General features: G+C 46.6%; 1 protein-coding gene across 2 annotated transcripts; it reads left to right on the forward strand.

The window, feature by feature from the left end:
• The first annotated feature begins 1806 nt into the window (after nucleotides 1-1806).
• TAGLN3 (transgelin 3) lies at nucleotides 1807-13596 on the forward strand. 2 transcript variants are annotated; one of them, XM_003797690.3, is made up of 5 exons: nucleotides 1807-1942; nucleotides 2249-2430; nucleotides 3616-3790; nucleotides 11594-11696; nucleotides 13114-13591. In XM_003797690.3, exons 2-5 carry the CDS (start codon nucleotides 2251-2253, stop codon nucleotides 13253-13255), a joined length of 600 nt encoding a protein of 199 aa, XP_003797738.1. In that variant the 5' UTR covers nucleotides 1807-1942; nucleotides 2249-2250; the 3' UTR covers nucleotides 13256-13591. The 2 variants fall into 2 exon arrangements, with proteins under 2 accessions (XP_003797738.1, XP_023373584.1); XM_023517816.1 differs by lacking the exon at nucleotides 1807-1942 and having other exon boundaries at nucleotides 1988-2430; nucleotides 13114-13596.
• The last annotated feature ends 564 nt before the right edge of the window (nucleotides 13597-14160 follow it).

Raw genomic sequence — 14160 nt, forward strand, 5'->3', positions numbered from 1 at the left:
GTGTATATCCCAGCTTCCCTCTCCCAAAATCCATTAAGTTCGTGGGCTTTGTTTTGATGTCTCTGACCATACTACATCAACTCGTTCCTTGGCTTTGCCTCTTTGCCCACCTGGTAATGTTAATGTTCCCTTGAGTTCTGGTCCTGGCAGGCTTCTCATTCTATTTACTTAATCATCTTGAGCAACATCACCCATATTCATGCAGACGATTGAAGTACATTCCTAACCATCTGGATTTCTCCTTTAAACTCCAGACCCATAAAACCAATTACCTTATTAATAAACTAGGGTACATCATTGGTCTCCCAAATACAGTGAATCCAAACCTTACTATCTTTTCCCTTTTATGTACCTTTGAGTCTACTTACAGTAAGTCCTGTTATCATTACTTCTATTATATAAGCCAAACTTGTGAGTCATTCTGACCATCTCCTTTTCATTCACCCAAATCAGGTAAATGATTCTCTTTCCCTATGAGAAAGCTCAAACAGTTCTGTGTGATTTATAAGTCCATGCAAGGGTAGTAAATGTTTACAACTGGCTTTTGTTGGGTAGGGGGAAGCCCTGATTTGTAACATTTGCCAGTATTCATGACATAAATTCTGTCTTGGCTGGATTCAAACTACCACCATAATGTCTCTGAATGTAAAGCTGGGAAGAAAGTTCCAGAAGCCCTTAATTTGTATCTTTCTAAACCTGCAGCTCCCCTAAAAGGTCCTGGTTCTCTCTCTTTCACAGAGTTGTCTCTCCTAGGCCTTCAACTACTGACCACTAAGTTTTTTCTCAGGCAAACCACCCACATATCTCCTAAGTAATTAAATTTTCATTAGCCTAAGCCCCTACAAGTACTATTTGAGGAGTCATTTCCTGCATAGCTTCTAATCTATTTCCCACAGGGACAAAAATCACCATCTCATGTACTGGAATTGCTATATCTAATGCCCTTGAGTCAATTTATCAATCTGTACTAGAGGCAAGAGTTGCATTTCATCTCTCTCTGGTCCGGTATTTGGCATTGTTAAGCACTTAATAAATATCTGTTGAACGATGAAACTAGTATTTGGGTGTTTTTCTTATGAAAAGTGCACAACACTAATGAGAGACTCAGTCTTTACCCCCAAGTGGCTTCCACTCTCAGGGCACAAACATACAAGCCCCTTTTCTGTTAGAAAAATTTCAGGCCAATTTAGATTTAATGATTTCTCCTGACATCTTGTTAGCTAATGCCAAGCGGTCAGTTAACTACCAAAGAGTGTGTCGGTTGTGCTTTCATGGTCCTTAATTGAAATAAACACATGATATCTTTACAGTCTATCAAAATCTAGGAGTTCTTAGCATGTTAATTTTGTTTAATTTAAAAAATTTGCTTCTTGATGTCTTTTGGTTTAAAACAGCATTGAAAAGTTATAGCCCTCAAGTCAAACTGAGGCACAATCCTTTCCCATCAGAAAGGAAGTTTCTAGGTGAAGCTGGGCTGGCATCTGAACAAATAAACGACAGCAGCTCCCAGTGGTACCTCAGGGCAGGGGAAAGTGGTATGGCTCCTCCTGACAGATGGACGGCTGTCAGAACAGACCCTCCCCCTCCCAGGCCTTCATCCCTCTGCTGCTGCTGCTCTTGTATACAACCGGGCTGTTTCCCCGGGGAAACAATTATGCAGCTGAAAAAGCAGCTCCCGGCAGGAGGGAGGCAGGGGTTTTTGGAGGGCTTTTAGCAACGGCCTTGGTTTGGCTCTCCCCAGCCAGGAGAAAATCAAATCCGTGTGCATTCGTGCAGGCTCACCGTAGCAGCCGACTCTGAGCGCCAGGGTAGATTTCCTCCCTGCCTGTTAATTACCTGCTCTTTCGCCTCTCACGGTCCCTGCTGTTGGAAAGAGCTGGTGAGAAGAGGAGGAAAGGACCAGCACCCATCCTCCTTGCTGCCTGGGGGTTCCGGCTGGATCGTGAGTCAGTGCACATCCTCTCGTCTCATTGATAGGCGGGACCGAGAGGGGGGTTCCAGCCGGCGGGACCGGCTGGGGCTTTATTCTGGAATCGCTGGTGCGTGGCTGCGCGTTTCTTTCCCATTTGTAGGTGAAACCCCATTGGCTTCCTTGGCTCTTCGGTTTAAACCACGCCCGGCTTTCTGCGCCCGCTTTGCTGCTGCGGGGCCAGGCCGCCCAGCCACATCACAGCCCCGCGTGCAGGGAGCCTGGGGCTGCTGCTGCCGCTATTGTGTGGATGCCTCGCGTGTCCTCTCTTCCGCCCAGAGATGGCTAACAGGGGCCCAAGCTATGGCTTAAGCCGAGAGGTGCAGGAGAAGATCGAGCAGAAGTATGATGCGGACCTGGAGAACAAGCTGGTGGACTGGATTGTCCTGCAGTGCGCCGAGGACATAGAGCACCCGCCCCCCGGCAAGGCCCATTTTCAGAAATGGTTAATGGACGGGACGGTAAGGCCTGCGGCGATCTCGGTGGCTGGGGTGGTGGGCAGGGACACCCCCAGCGCCCTTTCTTTTATGGTGAGGTTGCGGAGGAGCTGCTTTTGCTAAGCTCTGTGTCTCACCAGGAAGGGATGGGAATGCCTTTATCCCTTCGTGGTTGGAAGATTTGGGCGCCCTGCACTGTTCCCTGGCTAGTGAGAGGATCTCCACCCATCCAAGCATCATAGCTTCCTTTTGAGTTGTCTGCTAATTCTAGGCCCTTTGATTTTTCCAGTGAGAATAGAGAGAAGTATTTCCTTGTGATGTCTGTCCCCAGCCTTCTTGGTGAAGCAGCTCTTCTGGGGCCATTTCTTTCCCCAGGGGTTGGGGTTGGTTACCCAGTAAAACAAAGGGAGGAGGAGCGGGGGCACCTTCCTGCTCTTCCCAGAGCGGAGCACCCTGGAGATGCTCAGTGTCTGTTGAGTAGGCGAGTTCTTATGAAACTCAAGGGAATCCTTATTTGATAACTGCTTTTGGACCAGATAACCCTGCATATTCAAATGTTTGAGGACCACTGATTCTCAAGCTCTGCTGATTCAAGCAAGCCTATCTTTTCCCACAGACCGTGATTTACTGTTACATAACTGCCATCCCACACTGCTGCGGGGTCGCCCAGGATCTGGGTTCTAAGTGTCTGCAAAAAGGGTGCCTAGTTCACTTCCTTTACCCATTGTTTATTAACCCTTCAATATCCCTGTAATATATGGCATGCTATTGAAGTCTGATTCTGATCACCTTTTGATAAAAAACATAATATTGGGCTCTATCCTTTAAGCTCCCCTTCCCACCCGCCCCCATTAAATCATTCCTCCACGGAAAGTCTGGAATCGTGTCCTCAACACCTTGCGTCATTCCCTATCTGTAAACATTCTTTCCTTCACCCAGAAAAAAGAAGGGAGGACCGAGGAGGGAGTGGAGCTCCCAGCCTGCAGGACTGTCTGTGGCCGCGAGCAGCCCTGGGAATGGGATTGTCTGGACCTTTGGGGTTCAGTATGAGAGCCTGGCCACACAGTCCTGGGCCCATGCCTTCCTGACCTATGACATGCTTGTGCCCAAACCCTGTGACCTGTGCCCATTGCCGGCAGGATTCTCTTCTCATTCATGACCTATGACTACAAAGGGAAATATTGATTCTGTACCCTTCACCCCCTGCAGGTCCTGTGCAAGCTGATAAATAGTTTATACCCACCAGGACAGGAGCCCATTCCCAAGATCTCAGAGACAAAGATGGCTTTTAAGCAGATGGAACAAATCTCCCAGTTCCTGAAAGCTGCAGAGATCTATGGCGTCAGGACCACTGATATTTTCCAGACGGTGGATCTCTGGGAAGGTAAACAGCCCTCCTGCCTTAAGAACTGTTCTCCTTTCCCCCTCCCCTCTGCTCCAGCTCTTGGGGAAAACAAGAGTGTTCTTCCCTGTGCCCTGTGTGGAGGATGTCCGCAGCTGTCATCCTGGGGTCACCATTACAGTAGACTCCCCCTTTGTGATGTTCTGTTAACATGTTCTCTTCTAAGGGAAGGCACACCTTGAGGACACAGCAGGGACCTCAGCAAACTGATGTAAACAGAAGCTTCAACTGAGAGGAAGCTAAAATGGTTCTAGGGATGCCTTTTCTTCCTGCTGCCCCTCCCGTAACAAATCATAGCTACTGGAGGAGAAGGGAGGCAGAGGGTGAGTGTGCTTCTGACTCACCTGCAGCAAGGCTTATGGAGAACGCTGTCTGGTGCTATTTTGTCAGTCAATCAGAGGAATAAATAGCTCTCCAACCTTTTATCTGGGAGCTTGAGTGCTATATCTTCCAGGTACGTGTTCAGCTCAGAGAGTGTGACAAACGATTTTTTTTCTTTCACATTTGTGAATTGACTTGGTGAAGAAATCTTAACAAAGGCATAAACATCAAATCGCGCATTTCTGGACAGACCTAATAATCACCATTCCTAGGGCAAAATGATGTGAATGGAGTCACAGTAGTAGCCTGAGATAGGGCAGAAGACAGGTCAGCTCCAGGGCAGGATGATGTTCCTGGAAAAGGGAACGAGACAGACACTGAGAGCCCATCCCCAGGGCGGAAGGCTGGGGCTGTAAAGAAAACAAAGAAGAAGGCCCACTCCCACCGTGCTGGGCCTGACAGGTAGCAAGAAGATGTACTGGGAGCTGGGATAGGTGGGGATGAGCAGGAGAGCTGTCAACAGGGAAGCAGATGCTTAGGAGTTTCCAAGTCACCTCTAAAGGCTCTGGGGCCTGTTGACCCCTTCTACCAATGGCAGCTGAGGACTGAGGACTGTCCCCTTTTAGTTGGAGGGGACACTTGATATTCCCCAGGATCACTGTCTGAACCTCAGGCCACAGCTGGTTACCATAGGAGTGGAGCAGGAGCTGGAAGTGTGGAGTGCTTGAGCAGAGAAGGGGTGATGGGAAGGGGCGCGCTGATGGTACCACAGCTTGGACTGGCCAACGAGGCTAGGCGTTTGGGGATGAGCTGGAATGGGGCAGGGTTGGTGTGTGTTTGTAGGCTTGCGTGCATGTGTTTGTGTTCACAGCTATTGGACAAGCCATTTGCTTACTTAGTCCCACATTCTCCCCACTACTCTCCACCCGGACTGTGGTTTCAGTGCTGTCCCATGTTAGCTTACTCACATTAATTCCGGCTGCCCTGCCCCGTGGTTGTGGTGGCTGTGCTCCAGGCCTCCTTGCCTAGGGGCTTGTCTTCCTCCTTTACAGGTGTTTTAGGCCTAGCAGCTCTCAGTCCTCATCTCCCCTGCTCCACATCTTCTCCCAGCTCTGTTGGCCCAGAGCTACCCAGTGTCCTTCACAATGCCTTTATGCTACAGACCAGCAAAGCTGGTGCCTTCTCATCTGGGCTTCAATTATTTCTACAGGTTGGGGTTCCAGATGTACATACTATTCTTAAAAGTCTTTTAGGTGAAATGTTTGGAATGGACTTAGGGGCTAACAGAATACAAGATTCAGTGTTTTTAAAAGAAACCCCAAACTGAATGATTAAGAAAACAACTCAAACACAGGGACATTATAGAAAAAGCTGCCAAAGTTCCCCCTAAGGGAAACTGGGGTCACCAGTTCCCGAGTCAGAAGTTTTACTGCCTTGTTCAAACCTGTGTTACTCCACCTATCGATTAACTTCTCTAAGCCTCGATTTTCTCAGCTATAAAATGGGGATAATAGTACCTATTTCTCAGGGTTGATATGGAGAGTACATGAGATAATTGATTAATGTTTATCATAGTGCCTGGCACTAAGAAATAAATAAATGTTGGCAATATGGAACTTATTATTGTCATGGCTTGTCCTTTCTACAATTAACAGAAAGTGAGAGATGGAGGAGCAAGGCTGGACAGGTACACAGGCTGCCTTGGGACAAATGGACTTGATGGCCACACACAGGAGCTGACGGGTTGCCTGGATGGCCTGTGCCTTCCCTGCCAGCTGTGGAGTCTTTACCCCATCAGCCACTTTCTAATATGAGGGGGCCAGCTTTGGGGGTCACTTTATTTTCAACTTTGTGATCATTATCCTCCTGATATCTTTCCGTATAATATATTGCATTCCCAATTCCAGACACAGAAGACTCTAGTATGGTGGAAAGAGCATGAGTTTTGGAGTCAGGTAGGTGGGTAGAAACCTTTCTTTCTTTCTTTCTTTTTTTTTTTTGGCCAGGGCTGGGTTTGAACCCGCCACCTCTGGCATATGGGGCTCGCGCCCCACTCCTTTGAGCCACAGGTGCCGCCCTGGGTGGAAACCTTTCTTTAGCGACACACTAGCTGTGTGGGCTCATTTAAGATGCTGAGCTTCTCAGAGCCCTCCTTCCCTTCTTGGTAATCAGTTCTAATGCCTCCTTGTGGGAGTCTGGTAGGGATGTAATGTATAAGAGGGCTAATGCAGTGTCTAGCTCCTAGACACCCAGTAAATGTTGGCTTCTTTTCCCCTACTAATAAGCCATCAACAACTGACTGTTTTGAATCATTTGTGTAACCCCTTGATGGGTATTAAGTATGTAGAATTCTAGAATGTTAGAGTAGGCAAGACTGAAAGATCAATCAATCTGATTGCTCGTCTCAGTAAGCCCATTAATGAGGATGCGGGACACAAGGTTTGCCCAGGCCTGTCCTCTTCTCTTGATGACTGGGAGTTAGGGCGGTGCGGTTTGCATTAGGGGTAGGATGCATGGAGGTGCAAATATATTCCCTGGGAGGACGTCACTATATGTGTCATTCCTCAACAGCAAGAGCTAAGAAACATTTCACCCAATTTGAGAGTTATTTTAGGATGTTGTACGTGCCTGCGGCTCTATCAGAGCAGCCTTCCTGCGTTTACTCTAAGTGGCTGCTGACGGTTGCATTTGGTGGGTTTTTCCTCCAGCTGCGGCTTTCAAGTTCCAGCATGCATCAGAATTACTGGGTAGTCTTGTTAAAACACAGATTGCTGAGCCCCAACCCCAGAGTTTTTGAGGCATTAAATCTGAAGTGAGGCCCAAGAAGATGTATTTCTTATCAATTCACGGGCAATGCCACTTCTGCTGTTCTGGGACCCCACTCTGAGAACCACTGCCGCATAGAGTTTTATTTTGTGTTTTTATCCCCTCCAGAAAGGAAAGCAGTAAAAATTGTTAAAACCCACATAGCAAACCCAACCTCCCCCTGATATTTCTGACTTGCCAAGTAAGACAGAGAAAGCTAACATGCCACCAACTCCCCTTTTTCTTCAAGACTATTTTTTTGAGCAGTTTTAGATTCACAGCAAAATTGAGGGGAAGGTAGGGAGATTTCTCTATGTCCTCTGACCCCACCCTTGCCGAGCCTCCCCCACTGTAACACGCGGTACCGGAGGGGTACTTGTGTTACAGCTGCTGAACCTGCACTGCATCGGCCCATCATTATCACCCAAAGTCCAACCTTTACAGGAGGGTTCACCTGTTGTACATTCTGTGAGCCTGAAAGAATGTGTGACGTGTGTCCGTCATTGTAGTAGCCTACAGAGTAGTTTCACTGCTCTAAAAATCCTCCCCACCCTCAATCCCTGGCAACCTCTGATCTTTCTACTTTATAGTTTTGCCTTTTTCAGAGTGTCGTGAGGTTGGGATCATACAGTGTGTATGATTTTCAAATTACACTAGCTCTTTTTAAAACTTTAAGTCTAATATTAGCTTCCTCTCATGAGAAAGGGTTAGAAGAGGCCAAGTAGTCCGACTGCAGTTCTGAGCTGCTCGTGTAAACTGAGCTCTTCCTCTTTCCTGTGTCACGTTCCTTCCTGTGGTCAACAGTCCATTCTTAGATCCCCACCAGGACTCAGTCTCATTTCTGCTATTCCTGCATCTAGAAAATTCCCAACACCTAGTCAATCCTTCTTTTGGGATCGCTTTCTTCTTCATTTTCTTAGAAGAAGAGCTTGGAGCAGTGGTTTTCAAGCTGACTTGAACAGCCCTGAGTGTCCATGAGTGGCTTTCAGGAAGCAAAGCAATTCCAGGCTGCTGGGACTCTGGGCTGACTCCCAGCTTGGATCAGAGCCCTTTTAACTATTAGTTTAACTTTTTTTACTTTGTAGAAGCTATCTCCAAAGGTAGGAATTACTGCTTAACAAACAAATATTATTTAGCCTTATTAGTTACCACATGCCAGACATTGGTTTTTTTTGTTTTTTTTTTTTTTGCAGTTTTTGGCCGGGGTAAGATTTGAACCCACCACCTCCGGTATATGGGGCTGGCACCCTACTTCTTTTAGCCACAGGCACTGCCCCATTGGGATGTTTTTAAAAATTGAAAAACAAAGTTTTTAGAGCAGTGCTTGTCTATCTGTATGGTTATATTAGAATCATCTCAAGAGACTGCCCTAGAATCTGAATATTTAAGATTCTCAGGTAATCCTGAGGATTTGTTTAGTTTAGAAGTCACCTGGTGAAACCCTGTTTCTCTAACTTGTCTGATGATCTAAATCACTTAGGGAAATTATTAAAAATGTAGAATCCCAGGACTTACTGAGTCAGGCTCTTGGGAGAATGCCCTCCAAATGCATATTTTAAAAGAGGTGTCTTATACTCAACTTCCATAAATCATCTGAGAAGCTCTGGAAACCCTGCTGTGGAGCAGACTAATTATGGCCAGTTTTTTATATTTGCAAAATTTCAAAAGCTCCATCACTAGGCAGGTGTTATATTTGGTCATGATACAGGTACAAGCAGTTTAGCTGTTGTTATACTATACCTGGGGCACGCACCCCACTGCTCCTTTATGCATTTAAATATTGAACCCAAGTTCCTCCTGTATGCCCCTGCCACCCAACAGGACTTGATCTGGGCTTCTGACCTGACAAAGCCAGAGAGGGAAGGCTGGGGCAGGCCCTCTGCTCATGTCACCTATCCAAGAGTACTGGAGTTCTTCACAAGGAACCTCTGTTAGGTTGGACACAACAAGAAGATAACTAGACAAGAACTGGTTACATAATAGAGTTCTGGTCACAACATTATTTAGAATCTTGATATTAATTGCCTTGGTCAGCACACTGATGGGGAAGCCCCAAGTGATTTTCTTTGCTTTAATCTTATTTGAGTGAAGATACAGAAACATTATTCCAGCTAAAACACACAAAGATGTGTGGCCTTTTGGAGTTGGTGCCCTTGAGCCTATGCGGCCCTAAACCTGTGCCCCAGGTTTATTCACCCAGTACATCCCCTCTGGCCTGGCAATGAAGCAGCCACTGAGACTCCTTCGGATCAGGCCCAAGCCCTGGCTCCTGCCAAGGAACATGTTTCCCCAGGCAGCCTCCAGGAAGGTCCCTTAGAGATAGCAGGGTGGCCCAGTGGACTCTTCATGGGCTTTGCATTCAGACAGGCCTGAGCTGGTTAGATGGTTCGTGACATGTTAATTAGCTTCCTTGAATGAGGTTTTGCGTGCATACATGGAGAGGAACAATCTCAATTCTATGGGATTGAGAGTACATGTAATAAAGTGTCTAGACTATAATTTATATTCAATCTCTTGCTTTGGGGCCTGTCTTAAGGAAAAGATTTCCAGTTTGTTCCTATCAAATAATGCTCCCTTCCTTAGTGCCTTCTGCCTCAATTATTCAGTCGCATCGTTTTCCACTCTCCTGGAATGAGGGGAGGGTTGTATTGATATGAGATTTGCAGGTCTCTGGATAGCTTACCCTTGCCTACAACTTAGTTTTCTCTGTCCTTTCTGGGTTCAGTTGGTGGTACCGTGGATATGCATTAGCTTGCTATGTACAGTGCAGGCTGGCTTTATGGTGTAACAGAGCTTGCTTCTGCACCCATTCAGCGCTGCCAGGTATTATCTGTGGCTGAACTACTGGGTGTCAGGCTCCACATTTCCCCGGATCCTGGACCTATCAGACCAGCTCTTTCCCACCTCCAGAAATAGACTTCTTCTGTGTGCTTTGTACAGAGTAGAGCTGAGGGATACACCCTGACCTGAGCCTTCCTGAGCCACCCTGACCTGAGTGCTTAATCACTGCTCTAGGTTCTCTTTCTAGACTCACTGCTTAAGAGAAAACCTTCCCTCTCTTTTTCCAGAATGAGCCTTCAGAGTATCATTACAACATTTCTGTTTTTTAAAAAAGAATCCTGTTAAACAGTGACAATTACAGAGATGCTTTCATCTGCAGAAGACAGGAGCCGTTCTAACAACCATGTCTGTTTCCTCTTTCAATTCTTAGTATTCCTTGTGCCCTCCCCTTCCATCTGCTGCCCATATACTCCATTCTTCACCACCCCAGCTGTTCCTTGAGTCCGGGGGATTCCTCACTGACAGTATTTCATCCCTGTATCCATTGACCACTCGCCCAGGGCCTCCGGATCCAGGCAGTCATCCTGTGGTTAACGCAGAGCAGGGTGGGAGTGAAAAGGTGAGGGGAGGGGATCTGCTCACACCCTCTCTCTTTTCCTCGAATAAATGGATATCTCGAACTGGACTTCCTCTGAGGGCCTTAATTGTTTATTTGATTACCGTTCTTCCCCCATTCTCGCTTTCCATCTGCCTTTCCCCTGTAATTCTGTATTCCCCAGTGACGGAGCTGCAGCAGCTGGGTCAGAGAACTGCAGATGGTTCACCAGGTCTAGAGAGAACCTTTCATATTTGCTCTTAACTTTCACAGCTCCCTGTCAGGCTGAATGTTGCCTTCCTTTTTCACCCTGTTCCTTTTAGCTTTTATAATCTACACTGGCATGCCTTTGATCTGGCTCAGCATTGCCAACCACCCTCACTGCGGCATCCTTCTCAGTCCAGGACAACTAGAAGGGAAGAAAGAAGAAAGGCTGGGAGGGGCAGAGTGACTTGCAGGGCCCGGGTGCCTCTCCATGAGCTAAGGGTCACTGGGTTTCTCAGGTAACAATGCCCCCCACCCCACCGTGCAGGGGTCACACCAGGCATCTCTGTCTCTCCCTTGCTCTGCCCTCTCTTTGCACATAAGCCGGTTAATTTATTGTCTCCATTTAGCTCCTTTCAAGCAGCACAAAATAAAGGGGCCTGTCACTTGTGTCACGCTGAGTGCTTTCTGTGCTGATTTGCTGTTCTTCCTTTGCCAGGCCTCTGGCCCAAAGAGCCAAGTGAATAGGAAATGCAATGCACATGGATGATTTTAGACCCTTTTAACCCAGATAAAAGTAAAAAAGAGAAACCACCTGGGATTTGGCACAAAATTATTCCACCCCACCAACTTCTCTCAAGCTGCCTTTTCTCTTTTCAGTCCTGAGGAAAGTCCTCTTCTGCAGACGACCCGGCCAGCCCACTCACACGACCTCCACTTACCACAGACTGTAGACTTCACCAAGGCCAGGTCCTCTACTTAGGGCAGGGACTTACCTCTATCCAAGTGTTTGGAATATCTTATTCATACAGCAGCTATGAGTCGATTAGAAGCTGAGTGTCTCTGGTATGTACCATACCACATAAAAAATAATGAACCAGGTTATCTTTTGTTTCTTTCTGAGCAGTTTGGGGATGGTTGTCTTACGGCCACTTTGAGAAGTGTTTGATAGCACCTGCACCTTGAATGTGATCACCCCAGCCTTCCATCCAACTTCCCTCCTGGGTGTCTAGCCATGTCCTCCCAGAATTCCTTGCTTCTGAAACACACTTGGCTTTAATCTCGTCTTTGGCTTCCAGGGAAGGACATGGCAGCTGTGCAGAGGACCCTGATGGCTTTAGGCAGTGTTGCAGTCACCAAGGATGATGGTTGCTATCGGGGAGAGCCGTCCTGGTTTCACAGGTAAAAGTCCCTGTCCTTCCCCCTAGACCAGAGGATGATTTTAATTACAGGAAGGGTTTGAAGTCCTGGAGCTCCACAGAAACTATTTATATACAAAGCCCTTAGGACAGTGGTTCTCAACCTTCCTAGTGCCATGGCCCTTTAATACAGTTCCTGTGTGTCATGACCCACAGGTTGAGAACTGCTGCCTTAGGAGTAAGCACTGCTGGTCCCACAACTGAGTCTCCAAATCAAAGCAGGGCTGACCTTGTACTTGAGGCCAACCTTCCACCCAGGGCAGAAATGGTTGGGCCTCCTACTGGGTATGTGGATCCTCCAGCTCTGCCCAAGTTCTGTTTCCCCTAAGGTTCAGTAGGACTGGATGGCCTGTCTAACAGTTGGCCTGAAGTCTGAGCTTGGTTTTCTTATGACGCAAACAGCCCTGATCCTGCCTGCCTACCTTCTTCTCTCCTTTTCCTCCTCCTCCTTCTCTTTCTCTCTTTCTCTCTCTATCTACACTTAATGAAGAGTAAATGTGTTCTGTTTGCCGGGCACAGTACTGGTTAATACCTATTTTCCCAGTATATTTATTAATAGCACCCTCTTTCACTCTCAAAAGTGTCCTGATCTGGATAATAAATTTTATGATTATCTCAGTAAAGGGCCTTTTCCTAAAGTGATTTCATTTTTGCATGGTATGGGGGGGAAGCAAGAAGTTTAAACTGCATACCTTAGTGATAGATGAAGAGAAAAGAGCGCCTAATTAAATATTCATTTTTCCTAATCCTCCTTTCTTTTCCTTGATAGTTACAAAAACTTGTGTCAATATGAACTTGGTCTAAAAACCTCCTGGATACCGACCAGGTGAAACCCTAGTTTTAGTCCCAGCATTATTGGTGACCTACTATGTTCTATGTGGCTGCAAAACTAAAACTATTTTCTATATGGCTCTTTGCTGACTTCTAATCTAGGCTTGGCAATTTTCCCTCATTAACTCCTAGACCCCTCAGCTCTGAAATGGAACATTAATCCTTAGCCCTATCCAGGGAAGGATTGAATGGGATTGATGACGTGCTTTGTAAGAAGTGTTGATTTTGTTTTATTTTTGCCTCACAAGGGCTTGAGGTAACTGCAAGAGGAAAAAGTGATCAGGAAGCTGGCTGAGATGGCCTAAAGTGGTGGGGGAAGGAGGAAAGAAGGAAAGCTGAGAGTGAGTTCACCAGAGAGGTAGCCATTGATATGTTCTCTTTGCCAGAAATTCCAGAGAACATCTGGGCTCCTAGAGGGATAGAGAGTTGATGCAGCATGGTAGGGCTCTGTGGCTCAGGGTAGAGCCTACTGGTCTATTTGGCGACCCCCAGTAGAGCTTACTTGCGTGTCTTCAGAAGAGTTGGAAAACTGCCATAGTGACATCATTCCATTTCACTCTCCCATGCAGGAAAGCCCAGCAGAACCGGAGAGGATTTTCCGAGGAGCAGCTTCGCCAGGGACAGAACGTGATAGGCCTGCAGATGGGTAGCAACAAGGGTGCCTCCCAGGCAGGCATGACCGGGTATGGGACGCCCAGGCAGATCATGTAAGACACCGCGTCCCACTCCTGGAAGACAGGACAGGTGTTCCACACCATGGTCTCTATGAAAAAGAAATAGTTAGTCACCTACTGACCTTCTCTTTCTCAAAGCCTCCTGTCCCCAGTTTTTGCGAGTGCTGCATTTCTGCTAAGAATCCACGTTGCCTACGCTGCCACCTTCTGTTCATTTAGAACTATGCAAAGACTCCGCTTTTCCTCCTCCTGAGCTCCTTTTGCCCTAAAATTTCCATTTGTTTGATTATTTATTTATTTATTTATTTGCCAAACAACCCTCCCCCCACCCCAACTTATAGAATGCACCTAATAAACAGATTAGTCTTGTGTCTTAAAGTGTAAAGTTCATTCTTTGTCTTAGGAACTTTGCAGGCGAGGTTGGTTTATCTCTCATTCAAGGGCCAGAAAGATGAAATGAAGCATAAGTTGTAGCTGTTAGAAACAGGTAAATTATGAGGATGCTCTTACAATGTCTTATCTTGACATTGCAGTAGAAAGTTTAGAAATAGTTTTGTCCACTCTGAGAGCCTAAAGCTATGAGTTCAAGAACAAGGTCTTTGAGCCCAAATGTTTTGAGTATGTACTTTGTGCTTATTATGGTAAACCTGTAAAGGGCATAGGACTGAGCAAGAGGAAGCACCAGTTCTTGAGGCAGTCTTGTATAGGTGCCCAGGAAGTAGCTAATGAGTAGACGGATGGGTGGATGGATGGTTTGGTTGAATGGATGGATGGATAGATGGTTGAATATCTGCATTAATCCTCCTGCAAGCCAGACCCTAGCTTTGATGCTGAGGTTTCTACAGTATTTTTCTTCATTCGGGAGCTATGGGCAATGAAGCTTTCTCTCCTAAAATCACATAAAGGACCTAAAACCTTAAAACTTTTGAATATGGCCTGAGA

The sequence above is a fragment of the Otolemur garnettii genome, unplaced genomic scaffold (assembly GCF_000181295.1).
Source record: "Otolemur garnettii isolate 467f Iridium unplaced genomic scaffold, OtoGar3 scaffold00122, whole genome shotgun sequence".
NCBI lineage: Eukaryota > Metazoa > Chordata > Mammalia > Primates > Galagidae > Otolemur > Otolemur garnettii.

Bases quoted from the DNA above. Each gene is read 5' to 3' on its own strand.
- TAGLN3 (XM_003797690.3), top strand. From the start codon at position 2,251: ATGGCTAACAGGGGCCCAAGCTATGGCTTAAGCCGAGAGGTGCAGGAG. The intron at 2,431-3,615 runs GTAAGGCCTGCG...CACCCCCTGCAG, and splicing joins AATGGTTAATGGACGGGACG to GTCCTGTGCAAGCTGATAAA. The intron at 3,791-11,593 runs GTAAACAGCCCT...TTTGGCTTCCAG, and splicing joins GACGGTGGATCTCTGGGAAG to GGAAGGACATGGCAGCTGTG.